At 36.6% G+C, this 17,688-nt stretch overlaps 1 protein-coding gene across 1 annotated transcript; it reads right to left on the bottom strand.

Moving 5' to 3' along the window:
* Positions 1-1,067: 1,067 nt before the first annotated feature.
* LOC136687605 (adhesion G protein-coupled receptor E3-like) lies at positions 1,068-12,868 on the bottom strand. The gene is made up of 15 exons (XM_066662109.1): positions 12,739-12,868; positions 10,260-10,313; positions 9,301-9,651; positions 8,326-8,460; positions 7,504-7,532; positions 7,326-7,403; positions 7,065-7,248; positions 6,852-6,965; positions 6,372-6,610; positions 5,976-6,137; positions 5,550-5,762; positions 4,869-5,101; positions 3,356-3,422; positions 2,871-3,146; positions 1,068-1,441 (listed from the first exon to the last, which is right to left on the bottom strand). The coding sequence occupies exons 1-15, from the start codon at positions 12,755-12,757 to the stop codon at positions 1,334-1,336; spliced, it is 2,262 nt and encodes a 753-aa protein (XP_066518206.1). The 5' UTR covers positions 12,758-12,868; the 3' UTR covers positions 1,068-1,333.
* Between the last annotated feature and the right edge of the window lie 4,820 nt (positions 12,869-17,688).

Below are 17,688 nucleotides of genomic sequence, written 5' to 3'. Positions count from 1 at the left end.
AATGAAAATAAACACTGTTGTATTTTTCAAAGTTCTCTATATTTGAACTTTCAGTTTCAGGTTTGTTCTTAAAAAAAAAAAGTTGGAGTTAAATGTTTAATACAAAAATTTGGGAACAAGCAGCAAACATCTGCCTCCTAAAATTACATTTAAGGTGAAAAAGAAAAAGTGATAAAGAAGATAACACCAGCCTCGCCTAGTGAAACTTTTTAGATGGAAAAGAAAAGTCAAATATGAAGCTGGTAAATACAAAAAAAACCAGAGGCAGCTTGTATACATTTTGTGAAATGATGTACAATTTTTGGGGCAATAATTTTAGCTGCGAAGAAACAAAAGTCTCATTGGTGTAGTTTGGGTTGTCTTCAGCTTGGCAACCCAAGTTAGCTTCACATCTGGATAAGGGGGCAGAAAACTCTCCTCAGTGTTTTGAACCCGTATTGCAGTTTATATTTGAACTGCTGGTTGTCTGTATTACAGATGCTCCTTTAACTACAGCTGTGATCACTACTAAGAATTCTGAAATCTCTGAACTAATTTTTAAAGGAACACCACAACTAGATTTGAGCTGTTTCTTTATAGAAGATGTTTTGAAGAGGAGATCTACAGCAACAACAGTGACATTGGGTGCAAATTAAAATATTTAATTTTACTTTAAATGTAATTGCAATTTAACAATGTGAAAAATGAATTATATAGTTACATATTTTACAACATTTAGTGGAATCCTTTTTTACCTGATTACACATTTTAAATAGCTTCATTAAAGAGAAAATATACAAAGTAAAATCATAGATTATGGTTAAGGGTAAACTTAAAGCCAGTCAACATAAGGATGTTAAATTTCATGGCATCTAAGATACATGTTCACAGAAAGAACAGAGTGAAGGGGATCCTGTTATATGACATTCTTACAGCAATATACATTAATTCATTCATTCATCTTCTTTTCCGATTTTCCATTTCAGGGTCGCGGTGCAGTAATATTACAGCAATATTATATATATATATATATATATATATATATATATATATATATATATATATATATATATATATAGAGAGAGAGAGAGAGAGAGAGAGAGAGAGAGAGACTTCAGAAAAGTAAAACCATCAGATTAATCTTAAATCCTTAAATGTAGGACCATGTAGGTAAAATGCTCGTAGAAGAAAAATATGTCCAATCTGCATCTCCAGTCTAAATTGTTAAGACTATTCATTAGCTATAACTCAGCTGATATGTTTAGTGGCTTTTTATTTATAAAAACACCACAGTTATACCTTCAGCTCTCATTAAATGCTATTTGCCGTGTAATGAAATTATTGAAGCCACGTTTTAATGGTAAGATTGTGAGACATCTTCTGTCATTGTTCTGGGCTGCTTTTGGTCAGTTTTGCTAGAGAAGCAACAACGATAAAGAAAGGTCTTGTACTGATCCCTGATCTGAAGGAAGAAGAGAAACACAACATGAACAAAGGAACAAAAAATATTTTACACCCCACACATCCAAAAATATGGGTTGCTGGGCATAATGTAAATAAAAACAATGCAGTGAATTAACAAATCATTTAAAATGTATATTTACTTGAAAGCAATTTTAAAATTGAGAAATGCTGAGAAATTACAATTTTAAACCCAAGGCCAGGAGCACATTCTCAAATCATGATGCTACAATAGCTAGGGGAGCTAAACTTCTCCAGACCTGTCACCCACTGAAAAAAATGTAAGACCCTGAGCAAGAAAGAATAGGAATATTCTTCACATTTAAAACTACAGAAATGGTTTCCTCACTTGCCAAACCTTAATACAGTGTTGTTAAAAGAAGAGTCGATGTAGCACAGTGGTAAACACAACCCTGTCCTTATATTTTTGGTATGTGTTACTGGCATCAAATACAAAATGGGCAAATATTTTTTTCAAAATAAACAAACATTCTCAGTTTAAATATTTATGTTTTTTAAAATAGATTTTTAATTAGGTATAATTTAAAACAGTGTCCTGATTGTTTTTTAATTATTTTTTTTATTTACAACAATAGCTGGGGCTGTCAAATCTGGGGCTGTGAATTTGATGCGACACATTTTTCTTAGAAATAGAAAGACAGAAGCAGAAAATAAACTTTCAAAGAACATGTGCAACTTGTATGTACTTAGTAGTATGAAACATTGATGTTAATACAATTGTTACTGGGAACAATGAACAAACCAAAGTCTTCTATAATGCCAAAGGATAAAGACAAGGATCCTTGATATGTCTATGCTGTTTAACCTGCACATGTAATGATAGCAGCAGAGCTAGTAGAACACATATTTAATGTGACTGAATATCTCTAAATCCCACTGGGTCTACAAATGGATCTGTGAATCATAAGCAACGTATATCTAAAATTTTATGAATATGTTTGCAAATACACAGCACACATATCTCCTGAGTCTCTTCACCAAAAGCTATGGCACGTACATCCACAGTTATTAGGCTATGAATATGGGCTGAGATACCTAAGACACAAGTCTGAGATCTTCCTTGTAGGTTTGTCTGGATCTCTGTGAACCTGAACAATGGTCACTGTGACCGTGTGTTTTCACAGAGATGTAAAGTTTTTAAAACCAGAATTCAGCTTTTCAGTTTTAGGGCCAAATTGTCTCTCTGTATCAAATGGCGAATAATTACAGAGAAAGCTAAGATCAACTTTGCATCTGAAGCCCAACCAATTAATTTGGTGCTCTAATGCTGGACTTATTTTGAAAACAAATTATAATACATTAGGGTTGGAACAGTTGAAGGTAAAAGGTAAATGATAGAATAAAGACAAGCATCTACCTGCCATCAACAAACATCAAAAGTGTCCTAAACAGATTGAGTGAATTCTAACCTCTTTGTTGAAGACACAGTGGATAAAGAAGATGGCGGTGCCCTGCTGGGAGTTGATAGCCAAGAAGAGAATATACACCACATTACTGCTATCTTTGAAGAAGCCTAGGATCCAGGAGCAGCCGATTATAACAAACTGGACCAGGGTTTTCAGCATCACACTTTTAATCAGGTTTTCATCTCGCCTGGTCACCTTCATCTGAAGGATCTCATTGTCGAGTTTTTTCAGAGCAGAGTACATGAGGAGGCAGATGGCAATGAAGAGGATCATGTTTGACTTTAAAATGAAAGAAAATGAAATAAATTATTATTATTATTAATATATATATATATATATATTATTTTTTTATCATTTCTTAATTTGCTTTACAGTGACACAACATTAAAGACAAAAACACATTTGTGTATAGCAAGTTGTGGAAGTTTTTCTTTTTTTCAGGATCTTAACAATTTTTTTTCATTAAAACCATAATCAACAACACTTACTCCAAGGATAAAACAAACAGGACCCAGAAAACTCCAGATGAAGCCTTCATCAGCCTTAAGCCAACAGCTGTAAAGATATAAACACATACTTGTATTTAAAGAAAAAGAAAAATATTAAGCTTTTTTTTCCCCCACAGTTGACAGTGGTGGAGTTGACTGGGCCATGAACCAGGGCTTGTCCTTTGTGTCACTGTTGTAGACTTGGCTGGCCCTGAGAAAGGGACATTTTCACTGCAAATGTGAGGTTGAGCTTGGGATTTTCTCACCATAATAAGGGAGCTGAGAAGGCCTAAGCCAAAATCTTTCAAGGATATTTTAACTACAGTTATGTAGTACATTTTCCCATTTCACTGATGCATTTCACCTAGTGGTTCTAAAACGTTTTTAAACCAAGTACCACCCATTATCAAACCAAAACCTCTAAGCTCAGTAGATGAAGGAGGCATGGCACTTTTTAGGTGTCTAATGATGTGAAGATTTTTTTCTTTCAATTTAATACTTTGTTCTATTTTGTCTTCACATGTACAGAACTGTCACTTTGTTTCTCTTTATTTTTGCATCTGGATTTAGTCCTTCTGGGCTCTAGAGTATTTCTCAGACTTGGTCTCGGTTTGTTTTTCTCATTTCCATTTTGCCCTTATAAAATCCAAATTGCTCATATCTGTCTTTAGATTTACTTTTGTCCAGTAAGCAGCTTTCTTTACATGGATTTTGCTCATCCTCCCTAAGTAAAAGCTGCCCCACCACTTACAGGTGCCCTGTTTTTTTAAAGACCATAAGAAAAAATTATATATATATATATATATATATATATATATATATATATATATATATATATATATATATATATATATATATATATATATATATATATAATCATACACAAGGTAAAATGTAAAATATTCTATGCCAATCCATTACAGCTTCACATAGGACCTACCCCACCATCTTTCTACTGGCAGCCACAAAATTTCCATTGTTCCAATCCTACACCTATGCCCTAAGGTTGCTGTGGCCATTTATGATCCGATCAGCAATCAGCTATCCTTACCATCTATGTTATAATGTGCTTAATTATGAAAACTGTGAACTGAAATGTTATGCATTTTAAACTTGAAATCTTTAGATTTTTTGTTATTAATCTTTCATCTTTCAAGTAATATATATTTAAATATATTGTACCACCTCTTGCTGCTTCACATACCACAGTTTGAGGTCCACTACCTACCCTGAATCTAAGAATTTCTCAATGTGTTGAGGCAACTGACTGATCCTATGTCTTATTGCAGTGCTGGAGCTGACTGGGCCTGTTGTAGGAATTTCATCACCATGATGGTGGAGTTGGTGGAGCCTTTGCTATGAACATTCTCACCATAATACTCAAGGTGACTGGGCCTGAGCTGAGAACTTTCTCACCAAAGGTAGCAGAGATGACTGTGCTGCAAGTAAGGAGATTTTACACTGTGTTTTTTTTAAATACAATGAAATTCTTTTGTCCACCCTGCACACTTACTTCTCACTGCCGTATCCTTCAGGGAACAGTCCAGCAGACACGCCCACCACAACCAGAGGAATAATGTATCCAATTACAACAAGATATTTCCAATTTAACATCTCCTCTTGCTTTGATCTGATCTTTGTGAGGTTCTTCACAAAGATGAAGAGCAGCAGAGCTTCAATGAACATCCACACAAAAGCAGAGAGGAAAAGGAAGTGCAGAACACCTGCAATCACTGCACACCATATCTGGGGAGGTAGAAGGAGAATGAATCATAAACAAAGCATTTGTATATTTTATCACTTTGGCATGCACAGGGGCATTAGCAAGAATTTTGGGGGATGGGGCTAGAAACGTGGGCCCCTTGCATATTTTTTCTTTAAACAATATTGATAAAGTATGTCAGAAGTATCATGCTAAGTAGCACAATATTTGTGGGCTCTTGAATCTTTTGGACCCTTGGAATCAAAATCAGAACCTTTCTAATGTTCTTGCATTGCCAGATAAAACCTGAAATTTATAAACTCGAAATGCCAGTTACCCTTTACATGCAATTATAGTGGCAATTAATGGATTGAGTCAAATGGTACAAAATAGCTTGGAAAATAACCAAATTCCATTATTTATTTATTCATTATCTGTTGTAAAGTTGCAATTTTTATGTTACAATGTTTTGAAGGGGATAATGTAGGTTACCTGACCCAAATTTAAAAATATTTCAAGTAGGAATTTCTGTGTGAGCAGAAAGAGAAGTTGACACAGGAACAGGCTGAGACACAGGTTGATTAGAGCTGCGTTGATCACTGTCATGTCCCGGGGACAAAAGGCAAACGTCAACAGAGCCAAGATCAGAAACACCAGCCCCACTGATATGGCTATTGTATAGAGCATGTCAAACTCAGGACTGTCCTTAAAACAAATAAAAAAAAGAAAAAAACTGTAATCCCCTGGGATTCTTATTTCCTACTTGATTAGTCAACACAAAGCAGTTAATTGTTCAGAAAACCACAGCATAATTTGTGAACAATCTTTTCAAATACCATTCCCTTATCTAGTATAATCTGTCATTGTCTCACACTATACTGAAGATAATTTTAAGGCACTAGAATCTGTGTGTCCTACCGCATTCGAGTTGCTGGTCTGCATAATGAGAGCGAAGGTTCCTGGGCGAATACAGAAGCATGTAGTGTGATTCAAACTGGTTTGAATAACATGACAGTATCCAGCCTCCCATTTGGTGTATGTCCAGTAAACACAATGTAGGGTACTTCCATTTTCCATGGGCTAGTTGGAATAGAGAGGATTATTTGAAAACATAAAACCTGGCTTTGTTGACTTTTTGACATTACAAATAAAAGGGGAAAAATGTCTAAACTGTTTCTTATGTATAACAGTTTTTAATAGAATACAGTTGTAGTTTAGTACATACCATAATGACAACCTGGCAACATATATACAAGAACAATTAGATCTTCTACATAAAATAATTTCTAATAATAAATATAAACAGAAACTCACTAAAGTATGTTCCAGAGTGATGTTCAAGTTTTGCTCATTATTACCATTTGATGAGTCAGCCAAACTTCTGCTTATTGCCTTGGATGATTTGTCAGGCTGCAACTGGTCATTGGTGCCCATCAGTTTGATGGACACTATCGTGGATAGCATGGTATTGATGCTGCCATTTGTGTTGAAGAGTGTAGGTTTCAGAAAGCCTGACATGTTGCTGTAACTTAAGAAAGCTACAGAGTTTATTCCTAAAGCACAATACAACATTTAAATCAGCATGGCAAATAAATAAATAAATAAATAAATAAATAAATAAATAAATATAAAAAACATCAACAAAAACAACAACAGCAACAAAAAAAATCCTGCTATTCCTGAAGAAGAAAATACATTTACTCTGATAGTGCAGGCATGTCAAAACAGGTGCTCAAAAAAGAAATGTGTAAAGTAGCAAATGAATGTATCACACCATCTCAAGTCACTCCTCACCGTTGTTTTGCTTCCAAATTTGAACAAGGTCGATCTCCAAGGAAGCGTTGCTTGTGTTCAGTTGTGGAATTTTTGTCAAGGATGAGTTTAAGCAAAGAACAAATACAGCAGCCTCTGTGAGATTTAAATAAATATTTATATATATTTAATTTATATACATCTAGAAAGTTGGTATAGTTAAAAGCAGGATTTCCTATTTATTTTCTCCCTTACCTAATGATGGGAGGGTGATGTTGTCAGTGTAATCAACATCTGTTTTCCTCACCAGCGCAGACACCAGTGTTTCAGTGGCATTGAGTATAGAGTTCCCATAATACACCAGCTGACTTTGGTTAGAAGAGATGTTTGCCAAAATGTTTGTTGAATTGAGTACTGTATTCAAAGTACTGCTTATGATCTAATGAAGCACAAGTGAACATGGGTTAACAGGAAAACACAAATATTGTCCACATTGAGAGGAAAAACTCTCCTCACCACTTTTGGTATCACTAGAGAGCTGCTGTTCTTAATCTGAGAGATGATTTGATCCAAACATTGCACCGTTACTGAATCCTAAAATAAAAACATCTCATTATGCAATGAAGAATGATTAGCAATGTATATGACTTATTATCTTTTCCTAAGATCATTCTTTGCAGCCATTTATACTTACCAAACACTGATCTGGTAATGATGGTAGATCTGCAAAGAGAGGAATGCGGATTCACAGATTGTACAGATACTCGGTTCAAATACCTGACCAAGCCTGTGTACTAAACAGTAATAACCCACTGTCCCCAAAAAACATGCTTCTGTAGAGAGTCAATGATCAAACAATATGAAATGAACTTGTTGCATGCTGCCTCTGCTGGCTGCATGGCCAATATACGCTATAGGTTCAGAGGTTTGAAAAATTAACTGTAAAATGTGAACTGACTTTAAAGAGCAGCAGTTGTTAAACCAGTATTTGGCTGTATGATATCTCCATAGGAAAACGCATAATAACATATGACACTCTAAAGCAGCTGCACATGAGCCTAACCTCAACAGTACCATAGTCATGAATGGGCTAGGTGTGTGAAACTTTTGCTGAGAAATAGAATTGTCTTCTCTGGCATGATGGAACTCAATCCAATACCTCTGAGATAAGCTGGCATGGTGTTTGTCATCCAGAATTAATTATCTAACATCAGAACATCACCTTACTAATGTTCTCATGGCTCACAGCCATATTCCAGTATCTAGTTTATAAAACACTCCTAAAAGTGTACAAGCTGTAACCTCAGTAGAATGAATGTGAACTCCTTCCTGATATCACTGATTTCAGAATAAACATGAAAATAATTTATTGATTAATATTTGGCTATAATAGGCATTAAGGTTGTGGTCAACATTGAAAACAGAATGAAATCCAGATGATACTGTACAGTTCCATATAATCAATCAAACATTAATTCAAAATTTATTATAGAGAGTAAGGAAACAAAGCCAGCACCTGTGCATCCATAAGAGCTTCCTGTGGGCAGGACGCCAGCGTGTAGGAACAGTCCAGGATTACACTCACAGCTGCCGTAAGGAAGGCCACACTGGGCATGATCACCACAAGATGTGTTACTGCAGGAGGAGTGGCCTGTGGGCACAGGAAAAAAAAAATAGGAAAACAAGGCTGCTATTACTCAGGTCACTTTCCAAATTGTCTGCTGTTCATACTGGTCTGTATCATATAGAGAGTGTGTACATGGTTATTGTTGCTTTCTCAACTTTCAGGAAAATTGTCTTGTAATTGTCTGCTTTATTGTTCACTAATGGGATACATATATTATGTCCATGCAGACACACAGTAAAATAACTTACACGTCTGTTCCTGAATTAAAGTTACTATGACATACCATTGAGGGTCCCAGCACAATTACTTTTTTTCAGAGAATGTATGCAGACGAAAACAGTTTTGATTTCTTGCTGGGAAAAGGAAATAATGCTTTGCCAATAAGAATCCTTGGGCACAACTAACATGACATTTGCCTACTGGTGTACTTTGATCATAACAGTAAGCCTTACTGGAAAAAAGGTCTTCTGCAAATGGTCATAAATATAAACCTGTACTTTGGGTTGTACTAGAGGACAGCTGTCAATGGATAAACCCTATATATTTGTAGAGTAAATTCACACTTCTCCATAGAGCCCAAGCCATACACCCCAGAATAAAAACTAAAACAAACTACAGCAGTGCATTCCTGCTTAGAATTTACCTTGAAATGTTGACTACCAGCCAATGAGTTTAAGAATGGTTCTGTCTGTTGTTCTATACATAAAACGTTTCTAACACTGCCTATTTAGTGTGACTGTAGTATGACTGTCTGAAAGTTGTTAAAGAAGGTAGGCAAACTGGATGAACAAAACACCATGCTAAGATGCTAAAACATTTGCAAAATTTGATTTAACAAAATTTCAGGTGAGTAAAAGTACTCACGAGTGTTGTACACGCCATTGGTTGAGGTGAGATAGTAGAGGATCAGTCCTCCACCACAGTCCTGTGTGCTTATATTCGGCTGAGCACACATGACACCAGTGCTATAGTCGAGTTCATCACATGTATACAGCTGAAATCCTGTGGAAGTGCTGTTGTTGGTCCAGAGTATTGTAGGATTTGAAGCAGAGCTGTTGGGGCAATTGTAAACCACAATATCTCCTCCAATCCCAGAGATTTTGTACCAGCCTGAACTCAATTTCAGGTCATTCTTTGGTCCTCCAGTGTAAGAAGAAGAGGTGAAGCCAATATTACGCCAGGGGTCACTCAGAGTGGAATAATTCTGACAAGCATCTGAGAGAGGAAAATCACTGAGGGTTAGGAGTTGGTGTTAACAGTTAAGAGTTAATATTAGACATTACTTTCTAAAGTTGTTTTTCCTGCACACAAGACATCTGTACATGTAATACATAACTTATTTGTAATATGTAATATTCATTCATTGATTATTTGCATAAAATAATTTCCATTTCTCTAAAGAAATGAGTCCAGTGTTTATTTGCATGTGCTAAAGATCTTATCAACAGTCAGTGACGTCCCTAGTTTTATTCCATGTTCTGGTAAATATAGCATTAAGTAATGTTTTAGGAGTGCTTGATTTCTAAAAATAAGGACATTGAAACTATATGGTTCTACAACAACATAACTTTGGATGTATGAAAGAAAATCATTTTGAAAACACAAAGCACATCACCCTGAAAATGAGGAAATTTTGGATTCATTGTGTTCTGGAAAACCAGATACTATTTAGGCTTATATGAAGTTTTAATGTTAAATATAATGTACTGAATCAAAATGTCTTTCTCTTGAGACCACTGCTAATGTCCAGTATCTAAGTGTTGACCCCTCTTTGTTATTAGGAGGGATATGAAAATTGCTGCATTGACTTATAATTTACTTACTGTTAAGGGCAGTAGAGTCACTGATGACTGTAGTGATCAGAAGTGCAGAGATCCCTAGTGCGGAGATACAAGAATAACTCAATCAGCACAGTTTCAACATGCATTGTTAAAACATGGGACAGAGGACTATGGCCCCTTTCATTGGAATGTGACTTTTAGTGTAAAGCTGTGGACTAATGGTTGGAGCTGGTTGGAGCCAGCTCATCACAGGGCTGAGTTGAACTTATTGGGATGCAATTGCAATTGGGTTGTGTCTATTGAACTGGGATGCATAAACTTCTGCACTAACCAGGATCTGTCCTACATAACTATGTGGTTATTAATCTTTGGATTTAAAAAAGAGGAACCCACTGGTTTCAATCAGAAGCTGGAATAAAGAAGCATTTTTCCTGTGATCCAACTCATTATTCCTCTGAACTACTTAGTGCCCTGCAGCAGTTTTACATAAGGATGATACTGATCAGTATCATCATGGAACACAGATACACACACATCAAACACATCCATGACACCAGAACATTTACTGATCAAGCCACTGATAAATATCTAAAATATTATGCTTACTTTCTATTCATTAACAGATGGTCATTTCCAATTTGAATACATGTGTCCTAGATTTATAACACATTATTCTATAATACTGTACTGCATGTTAGTACATGTACCATACAGTAAACGCTATTTAAAAATACATACACTATAAAGCCTGGAAAGAGCATACTTTTCCTAAGTAGTTTTGAACAAGTCTAACACACTACATGGCAATGGTTAATTAACATATACTAACACAGATGTGTTCAATCAAACTTTGCAGTTAACCCATCCATAGCAGTGACCACACACACACACACACACACATACAATTCTTTAAAAGCTGGGAACATGCACAAACAAACCCAAAGAAGTAGGCTGCTATCTCACTGTCATTGGAGAATGTAGGTGTTGGCTGGCTTGCTGAATGGATGTTAATGGGAAAAAGTGCTGCTATTTTTCCCCAAACATCATTTTTCCTGCTGGTCCTGGTGACAGATCCAGCTACCTTTCATTTCTAAGTCTACTTCTCTAAACATTGTCACCACTGCACCCATGAAATAATAATAATTTAAAAAAACATCCATTGTTATGTAAACTAATAGACAAAAATGAGGATGTGCAAGTTCTAGATCATGTAACACAATAACTTTTAGTTGAATTGGAGGGGTGTTTGTGATCCAAAAGTTATCCTCCATCATCAATAGAAATCATAATTTATAAGTGGATGATTGCCATCTACTCCTTATGGAAATAATCCAACATAAAGTTTAAAGCCTTCTGAGAACAGTAGAGGTTCTTATTACATCTATATTTTAAGCATATGGGCTTAAGAGCAGCAATAAGAGATGTTCACTGTTCTATGTGAGTTTATACGTATGTTCTGTATCTATGCTCCAAAGAAGGAAATGTTTAGAATAAGCTGTCAGTAAGGATACGAGACTATATATATTTTTTTCTCTCTCTCTCAGTTCCTTGAATCAGCAAATGTAAACCAAACTCCATATTCCTATATTTGGACAGGTAAATAATCATATATATTGGAGTGCTAGCCAAGAGCCGGGAAGAGAACAGCGTGCTGAATTGGACTCCTCTCTTACAGGATCCTTAAGAACCCGTAAGATACTGTTTCTGTAAATAAAGATGTATTTAAACCTTTAACCGTGTCTGCAGAGATTCTTTTCCATCACCTGTCTTCACAATACATTAAATAAACAACACATCATAACACATAACAGTGTCAATGTGAGAAATCTTAAATATGTTGATCATACCTTGGGCATTGACCAAATCATCTCAGCTGAATACAGTTCTTTTTCTTCTTCCTCTTCCTCTTCTTCTTCTCCTTCTTCTTCTTCTTTTTCTTCTGTGATGCTCTCTCACATCAGGGGTCCCCACAGTGGATCAACCATGATCCACAACATTGATCTGGCAGAGTTTTTATGCCCTTCCTGATGCAACCAGTACTGCAATGTGGTGCACTCACACCAATGGACAAATTTTTCAAGTCACCAATCCACCTACCAACATGTGTTTTTGGACCATGGACCAGAGCACCCAGAGGAAACCCAAGTGGGCACTAAGAGAAAACACCAAACTCCTCACAGTCACCAGGAGTGGGGCTCAAACCCGCAACATCCAGGTCCTCAGAGCTGTGTGACCGGGACACTAGCTGCTGCACCACAATGCTGCTTATCTCAGCTGGGCACAATACAGTACAAAAATGAAGGAGAAGAAGAAACAACTCTTGGCTAAAATTTCACTCCCAGTGTCCATTCAGAAAAGCATTTTTCTAAAAGCTCAAAGGTTTGGTCAGATGTATTTGGACAGCACTGGGCTTAAGCCTGATACCTACTGGTACAGCTTTAACCAGCAAAACCACAAATTGAAGTGTCCATGCTGAGACATTACAGACATGCTGAGATTATGAAAATTAAGGAGCACTCACAAGGCTGGAAGTGGGTCATCTCTCCTTGAAGTGGTAAAAGAGAAATAATAGAAGACAGAATCCATAAAACGTGTATCCAGAACTCAGGGGTGGATGTGAACTCATCGGGTCATCGTGGTTTTTAACTCTTAGGAACTTGGCAGTGGTCCAGCCTCTGAGCTGTAAATGCTCTGGGCCAGTGTCTAGCTCAGTCAAATGTTGTGGTCATAGCGTCTATGTCCACACCATTTGTGTTTACAGATGACTGATAGGGGTTTGCGCAGAGAATTTAGCTTAAGGTGTCAAAATAAAAGTGACAAAATTATTCATTATTTTCAAATGTATCAAATGTAGGCATGCCACTCAGAACCTCAACAGTATTGGAGTAATCTGTAAGTATTTATAGGTTAAAATGTCCTTCTGGAAACCTACTTTGAGTCGTGGTCGGCTGAGTGCTCATGATCGAAGTCATGGTAAGTTTATTGCTAATAGCTGCTGTTGAAGCAGGGACTGAAGTGATGGAGCTCATACCTGAAACAAGGATAAATTATATAAAACACAATAATTAACCTAGAAGAATAACACTGTCTTTATGGAAACCTACTTTTAGTCATGGTCATTTGAGTGCTAATGGATGCCAGTGAAGCTGAGGTTGAAGTGATGTTGCTCACATCTGGAACTCAAAAGAAAAACGTGTACATTATAAGCACGTTTGAATCCTTGAAAAGTGTTTAATAAATGTAATGTATTATTAATTATAATACTATTACTATTATTACAACATTCCACATGCCAAAAGGCAGGTCCCATTTTGCCAGAGGCCAGCTTGCCTCCAACATATGCCCAATGGGCATTGCACCAAATCATTAACCTAGACCCTGAGGGTGGTGGGCCCACATAATTCTTAAAACTTGAGAGAGTATTTGGGCTGAGCCCGCCCACATTATGGGGCTGCCCAACCAACTAGCACTCACTGTCAGGCACTGCTCCCAGGCCTGACCTCAGGGATAGGTCCTGGTAACCCTCTTGTTTAAAAATAAAAATAAATAAATAAACACTGACAAATGATTAAATCTTTCACTAAATAATTTAACAAATTAATATTGTTCAGGATCTTGATGGATCTGGGGCCTACTAGGAATCACTATGTGCAAGGAACACATGCTGGACATAGTGTGAGACCATCATATGACATCACAAACTCATCCAGTCTTTCATACTTATGGGCACTTCTGCACAGGCAATCTACCTTCTGGCATGCATTTTTGGACTGTGGTAGCAAGTATTAGCAGACCATCAGAAAGAAGATTGGTAAGATACAAATTTTAATTTACCTGTTGTCTCATTAATAGGAATTGCTGAATTTGAATCTAAAACAAAACAAAATAAAACACACTTAACACACACAAAGCATGCTTAATTTTAAACAGCCTGAAATTAAATTAATAAATTATTATAAAATTATTCACACCATGTTCAATTTTGGTTTATAACACTTTGGAACCTATAACAATAAGGGCAACCACAATAGGTTTACCTGCACAGTATGCTGCATTGCAGATGTCTGGCTGGACAAACTCATATACATAATAGTTTCCAGGGCATGCACAGACTCGGATTGATGTGGAATTGTAGGAACAGCAGCTACTTCCTGAATTCCCACACACACCCCGAGTGACTATTCCATCTGTGATCTGAGGATGTTGACCATTCAGCCAGAGAGGGATATTAGTGTCACACTGCAATTGATTAACACAGCTCTCAGGCATACGGGCACTCAACCCACTGTACAGCAGCCGGTACCAGCCGTTCCAGGTGAAATTTCTATCACAGAGTATCACTCCACCTGCAGTAGTTCGTCTCCAGGGTTGGAACAGGGCAGTGTAGTTATTGCAAGGATAAAAAGTGTGAGGGTCCAATGGAACTATCAAGAAAACATTGGGAGGGTATATTAAAATAAAAAACTAAAATAAATCAGCTTATTAATAAAATTGCTACATTAAATAAAATATGATACTTGTACCTACTTGGTGACACAGAAACAGGAGTAACAGTAAGTATATCTAAAGCAAAAACAAGCCAAGAAATACTCAATAACCAAAAGCAAGGCACAACATTTCATCTGAAACTATTAACAGTTTATAAATGCAAGATTTCTATAGTAAGTATGAATTAAAATAATAATAAGTAAATAATTAGAATTTGGGTGGCACGGTGGCGCAGCAGGTAGTGTCACAGTCACACAGCTCCAGGGGCCTGGAGGTTGTGGGTTCCATTCCCGCTCCGGGTGACTGTCTGTGAGGAGTTGGTGTGTTCTCCCCGTGTCCGCGTGGGTTTCCTCCGGGTGCTCCGCTTTCCTCCCACAGTCCAAAAACACACGTTGGTAGGTGGATTGGCGACTCAAAAGTGTCCCTAGGTGTGAGTGAATGTGTGTTTGTGTGTGTTGCCCTGTGAAGGACTGGCGCCCCCTCCAGGGTGTATTCCTGCCGTGCGCCCAATGATTCCAGGTAGGCTCTGGACCCACCGCGACCCTGAATTGGATAAGCGGTTACAGATAATGAATGAATGAATGAATAATTTGAATTTCCCCTGGGGATCAATAAAGTATCTATCTATCTATCATTTAATAAAATGCAACAATGTATCTAGTGTCATCCAACAACAGAAGCAGACATGAGGTCAAGTGACAAGGTGCTAATGTTGTGTTATTAGCTCTGGATCATAAATACCCTTCCAACACATCCCAGAGCTGGATTTAAGCAGAAAATGCAGTTTGACTGCTCCACAAACCTTTGGTTTGGTTTTAGGGGGCTAAATCCCTCTAACGAGTACATGCCATTTATCAAGTCGCTTGACATTGGTTATTTTATTTTATTTTATTTTGTTTTATAAACATCTTTTGTACAGCATTTTGTTTCAGCTGTTGGTGTTTTTTAAAGTGCTCTATAAATAAAGTTGAGTTGAGTTGAGTTGACATGCTAGTCTTTGCTGTATGCTGTCCGAATATATCAAATATCAAAGCTTGCAACTCGTCAAATTGTGTCCAGTAATTACAAACATGGTTCTTGTTACAGATACTAAAATTCTGTTGTTGCAATAAAGCATTAGTAAAATAACTGAAAATATTGCACCCCAAAACCCTACAAACAATCAATGTACCTGTGCAATACACTGCATTGCAGACAACTGAAGTAAGAAATTCATAGACGTAATAGTTTCCTGCGCAGGCTTTGACATGGACTGATATGGAACTGTAGTAACAGCAGTTACTTCCTGATTGCCCACAGATCCCAAGAGTGACTATTCCATCACCAATCAGAGGGTGATGACCATTTAGCCACAGAGGAATATCAGTACTACAACTGAGGTCAAGAACACAGCTCTCTGTAATACGGATGTCCATCCCATAATTAAGGAACCGGAACCAGCCATTTCCATTCAGGTTGCTGTCACAGATGTGCGCTCCAGGGGCATTATTGGCTCTCCACGGTTGGTCTAGGGGAGTGTAGTTGTTGCAGGGATCTGCACTAGAAGCCACTTTCAAAAAACAAACAGCCAAAACAATAAAGTCAATAAAACATATATTGCCTGATTTGTTGATTTGTTTGTTAAACTGTGAATTAAACTGGTTTCTTTATTACAGTTTTTCCCAAATTTTTAAACACATTTCAAGAAAAAAGGCTCTATTTATAAAAACTCTAAACACAAACTCAAAAGAGTTTATTACTTTATCAAAAAGCCACAGATCTCAGGCAAACTGACTGACACAGCGCTCAAAATTATGCACTCTCTCTTCAAAACTGATACCTTTCACTAAAACACAACACACAGCTATTAAATGTTTCTCTCTTACAGAGCATCAAATATACCTTCAAATATATATTCCTTACAGTGTTTTAAAAAGACTAATAAAACTTCAGTTGTAATTGGAATTCTGAGAACTTCATACCAAAAGTTATTGAAACTCCTCTGCAATTTTCTGATAGCTACCATTGTATGTAAAATTTTAGGTAGTTTACATGTTAGAAATTACAAATGAAAAAAGTCTCTAGAGAAACTTGGAAATGCAGTTTTTCTTGGGCACCAACAAATTTGCATGCAAATGTAAATGTTTTTTGCTCATAGTCTGATGCTGAAAAAGTAATACAATTTGCAGAATGGCTTTTTGTGGATGGAAAAGAAATAAACACACTTCTGCACAGTACTAAATGATTTAATATGTAAATATATTTTACATTATAAAACAAAAAGTCTGCAGAGTAACAAAGGTTTTGTGTTTTTTTTTATTCTTTCATGTATTAAATGTACATGGGGAATTAAATAATTGTGGTTTCATTTGTTTGGAGCCATTTTCTATACTGTGAATTTACAGCACCAGTCAAAGATTTGGACATAATCTCATTCAGTGTTTTTCTTTTTTTTTTTTTCTCTACACCGTAAAAAAGTGGAAGACATTAAAATTATGAAGGGACACATATGGAATTATGCAGTAAACAGAGAAGCATTAAACAAACTATAATACGTTTTATATTTTAGATTCTTCAAATAGCCCCCTTTTGCTTTGATGACAGCTTTGCACACTCTCTGTGTTCTCTCAGTCAGCATGAGGTAATCACCTGCAATGTTTTTCAGTGTGGCCTTGTCGATAGTAAATTTGAAGAACTGCACCCTTCTTAATGTGTTTGAGACCATAACTTGGGTTGTGCAGAGGTAGGGGCTGGTAAAGTGAACAGCCCTATTTCACCAGTGACTCATGAGAAGATGTAGAAGAACATCTAGAAGTCTCATTTAATTTATTTAGCTCGTTTAGTTATGTAAAATGCTCATGATATAATGAATCAGCTCGTTTAACTATCTGAAAATGTTTTATTAATTTTACCTGTGTTTGAAGAACTGCTGCTTAGCAGGACTCCAATGACCCCTGCAAGAAAGATAAAGGAATTACTCCATGGTCAGACATGTACCTAATGT

The sequence above is a fragment of the Hoplias malabaricus genome, chromosome 2, assembly GCF_029633855.1.
Source record: "Hoplias malabaricus isolate fHopMal1 chromosome 2, fHopMal1.hap1, whole genome shotgun sequence".
Taxonomy (NCBI): Eukaryota; Metazoa; Chordata; class Actinopteri; order Characiformes; family Erythrinidae; genus Hoplias; species Hoplias malabaricus.
The sequence above is the reverse complement of the archived record's forward strand: the minus strand, read 5'-3'. Positions and strand labels throughout refer to the sequence as shown.